At 57.6% G+C, this 14,735-nt stretch overlaps 2 protein-coding genes across 7 annotated transcripts in view; one reads left to right on the forward strand and one right to left on the reverse strand.

Moving 5' to 3' along the window:
• Positions 1-14,735, reverse strand: part of PHC2 (polyhomeotic homolog 2) — a 26,980-nt gene continuing 12,245 nt past the window's right edge. For 4 of the 6 annotated variants that reach the window (XM_087915156.1, XM_087915154.1, XM_087915155.1 and 1 more), the window contains 8 exons: positions 14,317-14,642; positions 13,649-13,775; positions 4,325-4,536; positions 4,085-4,208; positions 3,487-3,601; positions 2,579-2,720; positions 1,819-2,110; positions 1-1,273 (listed from right to left, as the gene is read on the reverse strand). In XM_087915156.1, coding sequence (XP_087771282.1) covers positions 1,119-1,273; positions 1,819-2,110; positions 2,579-2,720; positions 3,487-3,601; positions 4,085-4,208; positions 4,325-4,536; positions 13,649-13,775; positions 14,317-14,642 — 1,493 coding nt within the window. In that variant the 3' untranslated portion in view covers positions 1-1,118. Of the gene's footprint in view, positions 1,274-1,818; positions 2,111-2,578; positions 2,721-3,486; positions 3,602-4,084; positions 4,209-4,324; positions 4,537-10,083; positions 10,326-13,648; positions 13,776-14,316; positions 14,643-14,735 lie in introns of those variants that run through there. The other 2 variants (XM_087915159.1, XM_087915158.1) reach the window with 2 other exon arrangements.
• Positions 11,920-14,735, forward strand: part of LOC148124442 (uncharacterized) — a 20,905-nt gene continuing 18,089 nt past the window's right edge. The window contains exon 1 of the mRNA XM_087915172.1: positions 11,920-12,233. Coding sequence (XP_087771298.1) covers positions 11,989-12,233 — 245 coding nt within the window. The 5' untranslated portion in view covers positions 11,920-11,988. The remainder of the gene's footprint in view (positions 12,234-14,735) is intronic.

A 14,735-nucleotide genomic window follows, 5' to 3' on the forward strand; every position in this document is an offset into this window, starting at 1 on the left:
TTTGTTTTTTTCCCAAAGATGTTTATTAAAAACCAGGTGTTGGAAGAATCCAGAGAAAGTCCTTTTCCTGCAGCCCGGAGGGGGGGGGGGCTTTGGGGCGTGTCCAGCACACGGGAAAACGAGGCATTGCAACTTGGCGACCACAGAGGGACACAGCTCAGCTGCACTCCCGCTTGCGCCCCTTTCCGTCCCTGATTGCCCGGGGCGAGTCCACCCACTCCGGACACCCCTGAGGCCTGCCCCATCTTCCAGAGAGAAAACCAGCCCCTCCTGCCCTCCCTTGGTGGGCTGCATTTCTCCAAACGGGGGTGTGTGTGTGAATTGACGCTCGTAACAAACGCAAAATGTTTCTTAAGGCAGCCGGGAAACGGTTTTTTTTTTTTCAGATCAATGGAATCGCCTCCCAAGTGGATTTGGGGGCGCAGGGCAGCCCACATTTGTGGCTCCAACCTGGCCGCTCCCATTTCAAAAATGGAGGGGGTGTCAAAAAAAAAGGAGGGACGGCAGAAAGAAAAGACGCGTGACAACGAGGAGGGGAGCCTTGCCTGGATTTCTGGCGAGGTGCCGTTTCTGGTGGGGGCCCCGGTGAGCCCGAAGGAGCTGCAGGGGGCTGGGTGGGGCCAGAGAGGTGGGGAAGTGCACTATGTGGCACCAATATCACACACACACACACACACACACACACTTAGCTACACAAAAGTTTAAGGCAACGGTCCTGTTTGGCTTTGAGGTTCCCGAGAGGCTTTGTCCAATGCAAAATGGGAGGAGGGGGGGGGCTAGGGGGGGCAAAGAGGGCCTGGTGGCTCTTCTCCTCTGTCCAAGGGGCACCACTTTCCTCCCCTCCTGGGGCAGGGAGAAGAGCGGGGGGAGCTACGGACTACTACGTCGTCATCATCGTCGTATGTACACGGCCCCACAGCCCTGCCCTCCGGGCATCAGGCCACCAAGGTGGGGGTCTGCCTCTTCTCCCCTCCCCCTCCGTCCTTGGGGGCTCTTTGTGCTCAAGTTACCTGGTGAGAAGAGGGAGTCCTGGCCCAAGGGCCTGATCCACCTGAGCCCTCCCCGCCCTCCCCCGCGCTCAGCGTCCGTCCACCGTGGCCCAACCGCAGCCCCGGCTCCTAGGAGTCCTTCAACATGCAGATGCGGGCGTAAATCTTCAGGGCCGGCCCCAGCTTGATGTTCATGGCGCTCATGAGGTGGTCTTCCTTCAGCAGCAGCAGCGCCTGCCCATCGATCTCCTGGGCACGGAACTCGTCGGCGATCTCTTGGCAGCCTGCAAGGCGGGGAGACCCAAACCCATCAGCTCAAAGAACTCTCCAGCACCCCGAGTCCACGGCCCCCCCGTGACCCAACTTGGAGGACGGGCAGATTTCCTGACATAAAAGGGAACGACCGGGGTACGAAAGATGGAGGTGGCGCAGTGGTTAGAGTGCGGTACTGCAGGGCTACTTCTGGGACTGGCGGCTGCCTGAAATTTGGCAGTTCGAATCTCACCAGGCTCAAAGTTGACTCAGCCTGCCGTCCTTCCGAGGTGGGTAAAATGAGGACCCCAAATTGTTGGGGGCCAGAGGCTGACTCTGGAAACCGCTTAGAGAGGGCTGGAAAAACATGGCTCTACCTAACAAAACGGAGGCAGGGTTATAGCTTGAGTTTGTGGCGCTTGTTTCACTTCTAGCGTTCTCTGAAAGTCCTTCAATCCCCGTTTCCGTGGGGGGAGAGGATATCTCCCAGGCAGTGAAGTAGCCCCACGTGGGGCGAGGAGGTGGGGCTCCTCCTCTTGGGCCGAGGTTGGCCCATCGCTGAGCGGCCGACGCTTACCGGGCAGGGAGTGGATGAATTCGTAGACGTCCTCCACATTCCACTTGGTTGGCTCGCTCGGCAGGAAGTGGCGCTCCATGCCCACCAGATCCCGCAGGCGGACATCCGGCAGTTCCATGTCTCGCTCGCCCTGGCGCCGGCGGGAGGCGGACGAGCTGGCCGAGATGGGGGAAAGAGGCTCCTCGTAGCTGGAGTTGTCCGAGCAGCGGCTGGAGTCCTCCTGCCCATGGCCGAGCTGGAGAGAGCTGGGCACCGCCATGGGGGCAGAACTGGGGGGCAAGGAGGCCGGTGCCTACGGGCCCAAACGGGAGAACAAGCCAGGTTGACAGAGCTGCCTCCACACCCCTTCTAGCCCAGAACTACGCCCTCTGGACGGAATGACAGGTAGTCCTCAACGTACGACCACAACTGAGCCCAACATTTACGTTGTTAAGGGAGAAATTTGTGTTTTTCCCCATTTTACGACTTTCCTTGCCGGGTTTGCTAAGGGAATCACCGAAACGGTGTTCAATTAGTAACACGGTTAAGCGAATTAGACGCCAAGTGGGCAAATCTTGATCACGTGACCAAGGAGGGGCTGCATGTGTGGAAAGCGGCTGTAAGTCACTTTCTTCAGTGCCGTTGTAACTTCAAGTGGTCGCTAAACAGTTGTAAATCGAGGACTACCTATTAGACCGAAAAGGACAGAGCCGTAATCGCCTGAATTTCCCTTTCTGAAGAAAACGCCCCAAAGGTCCTGCCCCTCCCCCTCCAGGCTAACCGTTTTTTTGCTTTCTTTCGTGAGCGGGGGAAGGGCCCCCTTGCAGGGTCGGCGTCGGCAGTGCGCGGGCGGGTTCGGTTTCTGCACCTTGCTGCGGTCCGGATGGAAGAGTCCCACTCGCTTGGTGCAACCCACGTTATACCTGCGGGGGGGGAGGGGGACAGAGAGGTTAATACGGCGCTGAGGAGAAGGAAGGCCGAGTCTCCCATCCGAATCGAAGCCAGGTGCGACCCTGCTTAGCTTGGAGAGCCAGGTGGCCCCAGACGGGCCAGGAAGACCCAACTTCGCTCCTTACGGATGTCCGGACATTCTGGGTGACGTGTCCAAGAGAAGAGGCAGAGCCAACTCAAACCGAGAGGCGGGTAGGAAATAAATCTGACAATTACCGGTAACCCTTCAGTTACAAGGGTGCGTTTGGGGACTGTTCAAACTTAAAACGGCAGTGAAAAAAGGGACTTAGGACCGTTTTTCACCCTTACGACCGTTGTACAGTCACGTGATCAAAGGGTGATTGGCAGCTGACTCATATTTATGAGGGTCACAGTGTCCTGAACCCCTTTGACGACCTTCTGACCAGCGAAGTCAACGGGGAAAACCAGATTCAATTCACAAATGCGTGACTAACAACTGCACTGATTCACTTAGCAACAGGTGGGCGTAGAATGGGGCAAAACTGACCTAAACATGGCACTTAGCAACAAGAAATTTGGGGCTCCATTGTTACTGTAAGTCGAGGACTCCGTCAGGTGCAACCCCAGAACACCCCGTCGGTCAATTGCCGAATCTCCGCCGCCAATCCCTACAGTAAGGCTGCCCTTCACAGAGTTAAACCTGGTTTAGGGTTTGCCTTGCGACTACAGACAGTCCAAGGGGCCCAACCTCCCACGGGCTCTGGGGTCCGGAGGTACCTCTTCGCACACGCCATGGAACAGAAGCGCTTCGAACGCTTGAATTTGTACGCAAAGTCGAGGCGGCCGCAAAGCTCGCATTTCAGTTTTGGGGGAGACGCCTCGTCTTTGGATTCTGCGGGAGGAGAGAGGAACGTATTTCAGGCAAGGCCACAGAAGAAGGCGGCCTTGCGGCAGGCCCCTCCAGGGGAAAGGAAGGAACGGGGGGGGGGGCAACACGGGGACACCCCTGGAACCCCCAATTTTAGAAGTGACCCTCAGCCCCAGAATTCACGTGCAGTTAAAAGCCTCTGGAGAAGTTAAGTTGGTGGGTGCAGGAAATGCGGATTGGGGCCCTTGTAACAACAAAGTTTTCCTTCTCCTGCCCGACCCCCTCCAGAGGCATCACCCTGTGTCCAGCCGAGAGGCTTTCTGCGCACGCTCAGAGTCCCTATCCCCTTCTTTCCCCAGGACTCGCCCTCTCCACCTGAGAGTTGGTGAAAAAAAAAGGGGGGTTCCTTCTCCCGCCTGACCTCGCCCCCCAGGCCCTCCAAGGACACCGGAGAGGCGCTCTGCGCACGCTCAGAGTCCCCATCTCCCCGCCTGGCCCCAGAGCCACCTTGCAGGTAGGGGTCTTCCATCTCGGAGTCGGTGGTGGTCTCTTGCAGCGGAGGCTTCTCTGCCAGAACGGCCTGCGCATACTTCTTCTTCAAGTTCCCCACCAGCAGCGAGGAGCGGCCCACCTGCCCAGGGAAGAGCAAGGCGGGGATTTAGAGAGCCCCCCACCCCCAGGAGAAGCCCCCCCCCCAATTCCAGGCAGGACAGAGAGAGAGAGAGAGAGAGAGAGAGACGGACGTACCGGGAAGGGTTCAGCCCCTTCCTGGATGACGAACCCCTCTATCAGGTGGGTCAGGATCTGGGGCTTCACGATGGCTTGCGGGGGCGGCAGCTTGTTCTCCCCGTTCTGGGGCACGGCGCTGGGAACGGTGGAGGAGGCAGCACTGCCGTTTCCTGATGTCATGCCGGGGCTGATGGGCTCTGGGGGGGTGCGAAGGCTGCCGGGGGAGGCTCCTCTGCGGGAGGGAGACAGAGGGGGGGAGAGAGCGAGGAGGGGCCGGCAGTCAGGCAGGCAGGGCTCGGAGACAAAGGCAGAGGAGGCCCCGGGCAGTGCAAGGCAGCCCTGCCCCTCCCGCCCTGCCCTGATTACCATACAGCTGACTCCCCCACACACACACCCCCGCCAGAGACCCCCGCTGGACACAGCCCCTCGCTTAAGGGGCCAGGGGAGCGCAGCACCCGGCGGCCCTGGAGCTGCACAATCCCTGGCGCCCTCCTTGCAGGGGGGGTTTGTGGCCCAAATTCAAGAACCTCATCACCGCTAGGAAGGACTACCAAGCACTCATAAATTAGTAAAACCAGCTAGCTTATTAGCCCTGATGAGGTCACCTAGCTGGGTCATGAAATGTCTGCAAAAAAACACCAAACCCATTCCGAATATTCTCCTTTGTCGCAACCCCTATGCATCGCTTTCTCCCCCACCCCAAAATAACCAAAAGGGGGAAAAAAACTAATTATACAACCATCACATCTAAGCGAGACTTGAATTCAGCCTAAATGCAACCCTGAAATGAAACCAGGCAGGTTTTCCATCCCGCTTCCAGGATCCAAACTGCTGAGAAAGGGGTGGCAAATGGGTACCCCAAATTTCCGATCGCCAAGGGATGCGTAACGCTCATCACTTCACATTTGCAAGCCAAGGATTCAAACTTATATCAAACCAACAAACCAACAAACCTTTTTTTATCACGACATTCTGTCATGATGGAACTCATGGAAAGTTACAGGATTTTTGGACATTATGAGGACGGTTATTTCTGGATAAGGAGGGGATTCATGAACTCACTGAGGACTAGAAGCTTCAGGAGGCTGTGGAAAGGACACAAACCACAGTTCCTACCTGTTTGCTTCCTACCTGAGTGGCTAACACTTTCCTTCCTCTGATTCCTGACTTAAGTCGAGTAAATGGTCGTATAGAAGCAAACAAACAGAAAACCACGGCACACATGCCTACATAGCTAAATAAGAAATAAAACAAACCATGTATAACAAACTAAAGACGTTTGGAGGAACCCAGAAAGAGCTTTGGAAGAGCTTCTGGGGTTGTGTTCATCGTTTACAAAGGTATAATAGCTGTGGAGAGGAATTCCAGAGTCCAAAAACTGTTTCTGTTATGTTCCAAAAACACACATTTTATTATCTCTTATCTCTTTCTCTCCCCGAAACAATGCACATAACCCAAGTTATCCAGCAATAACTTGGCAAAGAAGGAAGAATTCTTGGGCTTTGCAAAGTAGGGTAAAAATAACAAAGCCACCCAGGTTTCTGGACCTCATGATGTCCCAAGCAGGATGTTTACACAGGCAGAAAGCACCGTTTGTAAACAAGACAAATTTAGGCCAGCAATAATGGCTTTTGCTGGAGACATCACAATCGTATCCACAAGGATTTGTGCAAAAAATGAGGAACCGGGCCTCGCACGGTTACGATGCTCGTGGAGAGGATTTTCTGCTCAAAAAAATACCCAAATTAGCTCACAGGAGAAAGAAGCCAATTTTTTTTTTTAAAAAAGAAATGATTTTGCAGAAAGCCGCGCGAGCCGTTCAGGCCTGTTTCTATCGCGCAGGAGCTCCAAGCTGTTTAACCGAAAAGAAGATTATTGTCTTGATGTGACACGCACAAGGCTTTGCACGCCAAGCCGCCTGGCGACACACGCATGAGAGAGCTTGTTGCTCGCCTGCCCGCCTTTGCAATGCCCCGGAGACGCGGCACTCCCTGCCCAGGCGCCTCCCCCCACCCCCACCCCACCCCGCCTGCCTGCCTCCCCGTCGCAGCAGCAACAACGCTTCACAACAGAAGGCACACTTTGCAAGGCATGCTGGGAGCAGCCTGGGTCAACAAAAGGCGTCCAGCTGCCTACCACTCCTGCAGCAAAGGAGCTTCGCCAGTTGCCCTTCGGCCTGCTTGCATCTCCAAAGGAAAGGGGGCCAAGGAGGGAGCCCGCTGGAGCCCTGGAGGAGTCTCTAACCTTGTCCGTGAATCCCACGCGGTTCTTGCCTTGTGGCAACCTGGCGGACACCCCGAAGTCCAGCTCCGAGGGGGACCCAACTGTTGTGGGGGACCCAACTGTTATCTGTGTTGTACCCCAGGTGGGATTGGTTCATACCATGCTTGGGGGGGGGGGGAGGGGGGTTGGACTAGAAGACCTCTAAGGTCTTTTCCAACTCGCATATTCTGTTTTTCTGTTTTCGTGACTTAGAAACAAGGTGAGGTTGTAAGTCAAGGACTCTGTCCTACTAACAAACTCAAAGAGAAAAGCGCCTTCCAAACAAGAGTTTGTGGACGTGTGTGTGAATGCTGAATCGAGGTTACTTGATTAGCCGGGTTCAAAATCCCCACTAAACCACAGAATATCTCTAAGCCAATAAAACAGCCGCAAGGAAAGCATTTGAAAACTGATCCTTGAAAGCAAAAGTTAGCGCTGCTTCTAAAAGATTTAAGCAGGCAGAAATATTCCGGGAACTCCGATGCATTATGCAAAACTCACATAAATCTTATCTAAGGTTTACAGGAAAGGTTTGCTATCGCAGCACAAAAAAGCAACAAGGTTGGTTTCCAAACTGAGAGGAATCCCCAAATATTCCGATTTACACTTGGGGAAGCGAGCAGCGGCTGGCGGAGGCGGATAAATTCCCAGGCCATGGCTGAGCCGTGTTTTGTTCGTCAACCCCCCCCAAGAGTTGTGTTGTCAGTTGACAAGCCACGAGTGGCAAACCACAAGGGCCGAGTTCACTTCCCCCTGGCCCCCAAAGTTAGTTTACATCCAGCTGGTGAGGGGGAGGCCGTGCCTGCAAAACCAGAACCCGGGGCTTGGATTAACTACGGTTCCACAAAGGGAGTCTTGGGCTAGGCGGCCTCCAGCGTTATTCTTCTGTTTTTCCGCTTTCCAAGAAACGGAAGGGGAACGAACGCTCAGCCTCACCACGGCACAGGCCCATGCGCAGGGAAGGAAGCAGCGGTGGCACAGAAACCCTGGCAGGAGAGGGCCACCGAGTCACAACACAAAGAGAGCCAACCCCGCCCCCCCAGCCCCCCCCCTCAGCTGTGAGCCTGGAATTGTTGTGGTTTTCGGTTCTCACGCTCAGGGTTCGGGGAGATGGCTTTGACACGCTTGGTGCAAATCCAGCCAGGCTGGGCTCCAAACCCCCACACACACACACACACACACAGACCTCCAGATGAGGGTGGAAGCCCCCCGAGCGTGGCCCTAATCCCATCAGACCCAGCCTGTCTCCTTTGAGACGCCATCTGGACTCACAATGCCAATTCAAGCTGGCTTGGAAAGCAACGGAAACCCCCCACACACACACTGGGAACTCCGGGCCATGTGGTGCTCCCCCAAAATAAACCCCATTAAGGTTGTCAGCCAGGCGGATGCATTTAGTGACCATATTCCCCCCAAAAAAAATAAGGCCTAGCTGGAAAATAAGCCCCGGCGTGATTTTTTTTCCAGGACCCTCCTAATCTCTGCCTCTCTGCAGGAGTCGCCGCCCTCTCACCGATTCTTACTGTTTATCTGCGGAGGGAATCTGGGGGAGTTGAAGGCATCTCACAGGCAGCGACCCCCAAAAGAAATGGGGAGGGTCTCTTTTCTGAGAAGAGGAGGAGGAGGAGGAGGATTCATCCCCACTTAACTTGCCACTGGGAACGTTTCGTCCATCCTCTCAGGGCCATCTCTTAAGGCGATCAAGTAGTTGGGTTGGAAGGGACCTTGGAGGTTTTCTAGTCCAGCCCTCTGCTCAAGCAGGAGACCCCAGACCCTCTCAGACAGGGGCCTGTCCAGCCTCGTCTCGAAAGCCTCCAGCGTTGGGAGCCCCTGGAGGCAGCTCCCCGCCTGGTTAATTGTCCTCCCTGTTGGGAAGCGTCTCCCCGGTTCCAGGTTGCTGGACCTGAATTCAGGGTCGGTTTCCGGAGCAGAGGAGCGGAAGGAAGGGAAACCCAGCGGCCTCGGCTGAGCGACAATTTACAGCCATAAACAGCTGCCTTGGTGTCCTTCCCGCCCTCCGCCACACGCCACTTCCTGGAAACCAGAGTCCTCTGACCCACATCCAGCCCTGGACATATTTAATCGGTCGCCCTCAAGAGGAGCAGCCAGCGGAGGGACGACCTCCCTCCCTCCCTCCCTCCCTCCCGGAAAGCCAAGCAAACTTCAGCCACGGGGGGCGAGGGGGGCGATTTTGAGCCAGCCGCCCCCACCCTCCTTCCCGGTGGTCTCTGCAGAGGGAGCTTCTCCGTAGGGCACTCAGAAGCCACTTTGCCTTCATATTCTTTCAAGAGATAACTTGGGGAGGGGTGCACCACAGGGAGGGGAAGGAAAGGTGGCTACTCCCAGGAAGCGCTGGAAGGAGTTTGGAAGCCAGGCCAGGTGAAGGGGGAGCTCCACCCCTGGGGGGGAGGGGGCTCCCTTGAGCAGGAGGGGAGAGAAGGGAAATCCGTGGGGCACCGAGCCCCACCCACTCATTCCCACCCCCACGGTGGCACTGGGGCCGAGCACCCCCCCCTCAGCAGCACCGCTATGCCACCTTTAAGATGGGAGGCCTTCGACTCCCCGAATTTCCCAGCCGGCAGGAGGTTCAAACCACATCGCTGGAAAAAGTTTGCAAAAGAAACCCAAAACAATCTTACCCACCTAGAATCTGCTGGGTGTGTAAGAAGGGAATAGAGAGAAAACGGGCTTGCAAATTTCGGTCACCTGCAAAAAACAACATTCCTGACCCCCCCCCCATTCTCTCCAGCGTCTCAACCTGGCCTACCTCAAAGGGCTGGCGGAGAGGGGGGCGTTAAAGGGAGACAGATTCAGGGCAGCAACCCAGTTACAAGCCTCCAAGGAACAAGGAGGCCATCTGGAAGATCCCTTTGCAGCGCTAATGTCAACACCGGGGTGTTTTGATAACCTGGGTTAGGCCTGGGGGGCCGTGTGAAAGGTTGGGCAGATTGGGGGGTGGGGAGATTTACAGGCAGCACAGCTGGGGGGCAGGGACCCCGACTGGCTACACCCCCACCCCCATGCACCAACCCATGATCCACCCCCACGAGGCACTTCCAGCCCAAGAGAAGGCTTGAGAAAAGCACAATGGGAGTTGTAGTCTCAGAACATTAGATGAAAGCCATTTGAAACCGTCTCCCCCATCATCCCCTCCCGCCCCCTAACGGGATAACGCCAAGTGCATCTGGGATGGGATTTGTAGTCCAAGGCACCCGCAGGGGGTCCCCCGAGTCGCACACCCTCAAACACGCGTTTCCAAGAGCCCCAAATGGCCCCGCGATCCAACTGGCAACCGGGCGCGCCCTCCGCGTAATTTGGGAGCCCCGGACCCAGAAGGCGGCTGGCAGGGGAGCATGGGCGCTGGAGTCCCAAAGGCAGCCCCTTTGGACCAGCCAGGTGAAGCAGGCGGGGGCAGAGAACCGGCCGGGATCCACGGGAGCCCCCCTCCCGGGGCCGAAGGGGGACCCCAAGGGGCGAGGCGACCCCCCCTCCCGCCCCGCCCGGGAGCCGCTCACCTGCCTTACCTGAGTCACCTGCGCCGCCGCCGCGCCGCCCGGCCCGCCCAGCCCCCCATCCGCCTCCGGTCGGGCCCGGCCCGGGTGGCGGCGGCGGCGGCGGCGGCGGGAGCAGCCGAAGAGCCGCGGGGGCAGCCGCCGCGAGGGAGGCGCGAAGGGGCGTCGCGGCCGCTCGGCGGGGCCGGATCTCGGGGCTCGGGGCGCGAACAATGCCGCCCGCCGCGCCGCGGGAGGAGAAGCCGGACGGGGAGGCGCCGGGCCGACCGTCCCCTCCGCCCCCGCCCCCGCCCCGCCGCCGCTCATTGGCCGCCGCGCCCGCCCGGATCCAGCGCCGCGCAGCGCCGCCCACAGGGCCGCCCTGGCCGGACAGGCCGCCCGCCCGCAGCCCGCGGGGCCTCTTGCCCCTCGGCGCCGGACGCGCTGAGCAGGTGGGGAGTGGCCCCAGAGGCCTTCTAGTCCACCCCGCGGCACAGCCTATGCTGGAGAGTTGAGGGGGGGGACCCTTCTTAGGTCCCGCCAGGCTGCTTTGTCCCTCACTGAGGGGGTCCCGGTTAGAAGACCAGCGCTGAGAGGAACTTGAGGGGGTTGCAGACGTTTCATGACCCAACTAGGTAACACCCTCAGTGGTTCTCTAGTTGGGTCAGAAACGCCTGCAAGGAAACAACCAAGTTCAGAAAGAACCAGGGACCCCACAATCCTTTTCCTCTTCGCAACCCCCCCACAGCACTGACCATGTTATCTAGTTGGGTCGTGAAACGTCTGCAACCCCCGAGGTCAAAGACCCTCAGTCCAACCCTTCCTGTTCTGGCAGAGACCCCCCAGACCATCCCGGCTGGAAAATTAGGGGGAAAACCCCTCACAGGACCCCTCGCTTCCCTCCATCCCTCACTTGGGGGGGGCCCTCAATTAGAATAACAGGGCTGGAAGGGACCTCAGAGGTCTTCTAGTCCAACCCCCTGCTCAAGGAGGAAACTTTCCTAGACGGGTCATTTTTGTGCAGAAAAAAATCAAAGGAAAACTTTTGCCTATCCGGAAAACTTCCTTAGTGGGATTCCTGCAGTTTGGTGGGCTGCCCCAAACAAGGGAAAGACCCCCTCCCCAAGTGCCAGGGCTGGACTCATAGTACGGGAGGGGGCTGGTTGCTCCAAACCAGATTTCAACCAGGGGGGTAGATTTTAGATTTTTTGAGGGTGGGGGAGATTCGCAGAAGGAACGGCCGGTAAATTCTCCTTTGTCTGCATTTGGGTTAATCTTATTAGGCCTGCCAATCACCTTCTGCCCTCCACACGGTAAGACAGATGCTGGCTTTTTTTTATACACACACACACACACACACACACACACGGGGGGAGAGGGTTTGCAATGCAACAAAAGCCCCCCCCCTCCAATTCTGGAGGGTCTGTAACCCACCTACGCATTTGAACCAAGTGGAATGAGGGGGGGGGTTGCCTTTTTGAGCCCTCCCCCTAAAGAGCCCCCCCCAAAAAAACCCAGTTTCCAAATTGTAGCCCCTGCCCCCCCCTCCACATGACACCCATCCCACATCGGGACTACAAATCCCAACACTGCCAGCGAATCCAGCAAGAAGGAACCTCCTTTGTTTGGGGAGGGTCAAAGGTCACCCTTTGCCTCCAAGCGGGGGAGCGGGGAGGGGGGGCTCTGCCCAAACACGTGCCCCCTCCCATGATCCAGGACAAAGGGCTGAGCTGAGAAAGCAAGCAAAGCAGGCAAACCCTATAAATACTTTATATTTATTCTGGTTCATTCTGGAAATCGCTTGACTTTTTCTGTCGCTCTGTAGGGGTGGGTGCCTAAAGGTAACCTTAACCTAAATATTTAAATCTAAGGTTAAATTTAGTTTCTCTCCTCCTCAGATTTGCATTGAAAAGTGAACGGAACGACTGCATGATCTGCTTAACGGCGGTGATCCCTTTGAGAACCTTGGCCAAAGTCGTAAAATGGGGCAAAGCCTATTCAACAACAGCCGCCCTGTTTAGCAATGGAGATTTGAGGCTCTTTTTTGCGGCCGTAAATCACAACAACAGCCGTGAGAACTTCAACATCCATGGAAGAAAAAGTCGTAAAATCGGGCACAACCGCCCCCCCCACCCACCGCCTCAGCAAGGGAAATTCTGTCCCCCAGCGCTGTCGTAAGTCGAGGACTACCGTAAGGGGGGGAAATGACGCTCGGGGCCCAATTGACTTCAGGGAGGGGGCCTATTTTTCGCCTTGTGGCACCCAAGCATCCTGGCTACGGGTGCAAAAATCCAGCCTCTTTCCTGCAAAACCCATGATCTGATTTGTTGCAAAGACGGCCGGTTGGAGGTTGGGGGATTTCGGGGTGGGGGGTAAACGGGACCCCACCGCCTTTGTACAGCTTTTCCCAGATGTCTTTGCAGTGTTTCCACCAAGCAGCAGCTGGAGGCGAGGGAGGGGAGGCTGTGTGTGTGTGTGTGTGTGTGTGTGTGTGTGTGTGTGTGTGAAATGGGGAGTCTGTGTGTGAAACAGCTGCTTCTGCGGGGGGGCGGGGGGGGCAGATACGCTCTATATGTCAGAGGTCTCCAACCGTAGCAACTTTAAGCCTGGAGGACTTCAACTCCCAGAATGCCACACAGAGGCCCCCCCCACCCCCAATTCCCCCACCCCCGCCCCCTTGCATTTTCCACAAAGGCCTGTCCTGGCTTGCAAGTAGTATTGTCCGGCCTGGTTGGGGAGGGGCAGTGCAGATGTGACCTCACCCCTCCCGGGGGGGGGGGGCTCCGCTCCATTGAACTGGCCGGGAAGGGGGACGGGAAGGCAGGTCAGGGGTCCAACCGTGGGGTGAAGCGCAGAGGGCAGCCCCATTGTCTCTGGGACAGTCGCACCCCCCTCCTTCCCCGAAAAATGTCTGGAGAGCAGACAAAAGGCCTTCCGGGGCCCCTCCCCACCCAGGGACCGGGGAGGGGTGGCCCCCCCAGGAAGCCGGGTAAAAGAGCAGCAAAGGGGACCCCGGGTTTCCTCGGGGGTGGGGGCGAGGACCTCAAGGAGCCCCGTTTTGCTCTTTCCACGGTGGCTAAGGCCCAACTCCTCCTCCGTGGGGCACACGGCCCCTTTACTTCACCCCTTCGGACGGTCCCAAAATGAATGGCTATAAGTCAAGGACCACCTGGACACAGATAGTCCTCGACTTATGACCACAACGGAGCCCAAAATGGGGGTGCAAATCACAGTCTGCCCCCTGAGCAGCTGGATTTAAAAAAAACAAGGCTCTCAAATTGTGAGGAAAAAGAAAGAAAGCAAATCACAGGCAGCCCTGGACAAACAACGGTTCACTTAGTGACCAAAGGGACCTATGGCCATTTGTCACAGCGTCCACAGTCCCCTTTTGCAACCTTCTGACGAGGGCTCCCCATTTCGGCCGGACCATTAGAGCCCATAATCCCCGTCCAAAGCTCCCCAGAGCCAAGGGGGCCGGGCTTAACTGCAGGTGGACTGCCCTGAACGGGGAGGTTCCTCCGAGGGGTCCCCAATGACGGGAAGGACCTTCCTCCGGGTTCCCGGGGAAGAAGGGAGGGGGGGCTCCTACCGTGTGGTGGGGGGGCGGTGCCCTCGGGAGCTGGAGCTTTGGGAGGGGCCGACGGAGACGGGCAGGCAGCCTCGGGGGGCACAAGGGCCGCCTCTTTCCGGGGACCCTCCGGGACGCTCAGGGGCAGCTGCAGATGGAGAAAGGAAGCAAAGAGAAGCGTCAGAGGGCAAAAGAGACAAGGGCATTTTCCGGATCTGCAGCTGTGGGGCCCTGCGGTGGTTTCCTTGCAGACGTTTCATGACCCAACTAGGGGACCTCATCAGTGCTGGAAGGGAGGAGGAGATGTGGGGGACAATGACGGTCGTGAGGGTCCTCGGTGCTCTCTGAACTGGGGGCGTTTCTTGAAGACGTTTTGTTGTCAAACTAGGTAACATCGTCAGGTTAGCCACATAGCACTGATGATGTTACTTAGTTTGACAACAAAATGTCTGCACGAAAACCCCCCAGTTCAGAGAGCACCGAGGACCCCCGAGCTACAAACACCGACGACCCCAAACAGGTTAAGTTTCCCTGGCTGGGCGAGGTTGGGGTGACCATCAATTTGGAGCAGGGGTTGGACTGGATGGCCTTAAGGCACCCTTCCACCTCAGGGCCCCAAGCAAGAAGCTCCCTGGAAGCCAAGGGCAGAGGCCCCACCTGGAAATCCCGCGCCTCTTTTACACACTCACCGTCCCAACGGGCGGCTGCAACTGGAGAATGACCGCCGAGGTGTGTTGGAACTTGTGCGGCGTGGCGTGGTTCGGACACCCGGCGGGACGTCCGTCCGTCCGCTGCAGCCCCAGGGCCGGAGGGCCGGGAAGGGGGGGCGACGTGCGGCTGGCGTTCAACGGCTTGTGCTGGGTGGGAGGCTGGCAGGCCAGCGGGGGGGCCGGGGGGCTGAAGGCCGGCAGGTGGGGCGCTTTGGGCTGGAGGTGCTGCTGGATCACCAACTGGTGCGGGAGGGGCTTGGCTGGAGGCGGGGGCTGTTGCGGCTGAGCCTGGGCCGGGGAGAAGGCTGGGGAAGAAGGGAGGAAAGGAAGGAGAAGGAAAAAGAAGGGAGGAGAGGAGGAGGGAAGGACCCCGAACCAAAAGCCCCCCCCCCCGCTCC

This window comes from Pseudonaja textilis, chromosome 18 (assembly GCF_049901715.1).
Source record: "Pseudonaja textilis isolate UNSWEBS1 chromosome 18, rPseTex1.2, whole genome shotgun sequence".
NCBI classification, from domain to species: domain Eukaryota; kingdom Metazoa; phylum Chordata; class Lepidosauria; order Squamata; family Elapidae; genus Pseudonaja; species Pseudonaja textilis.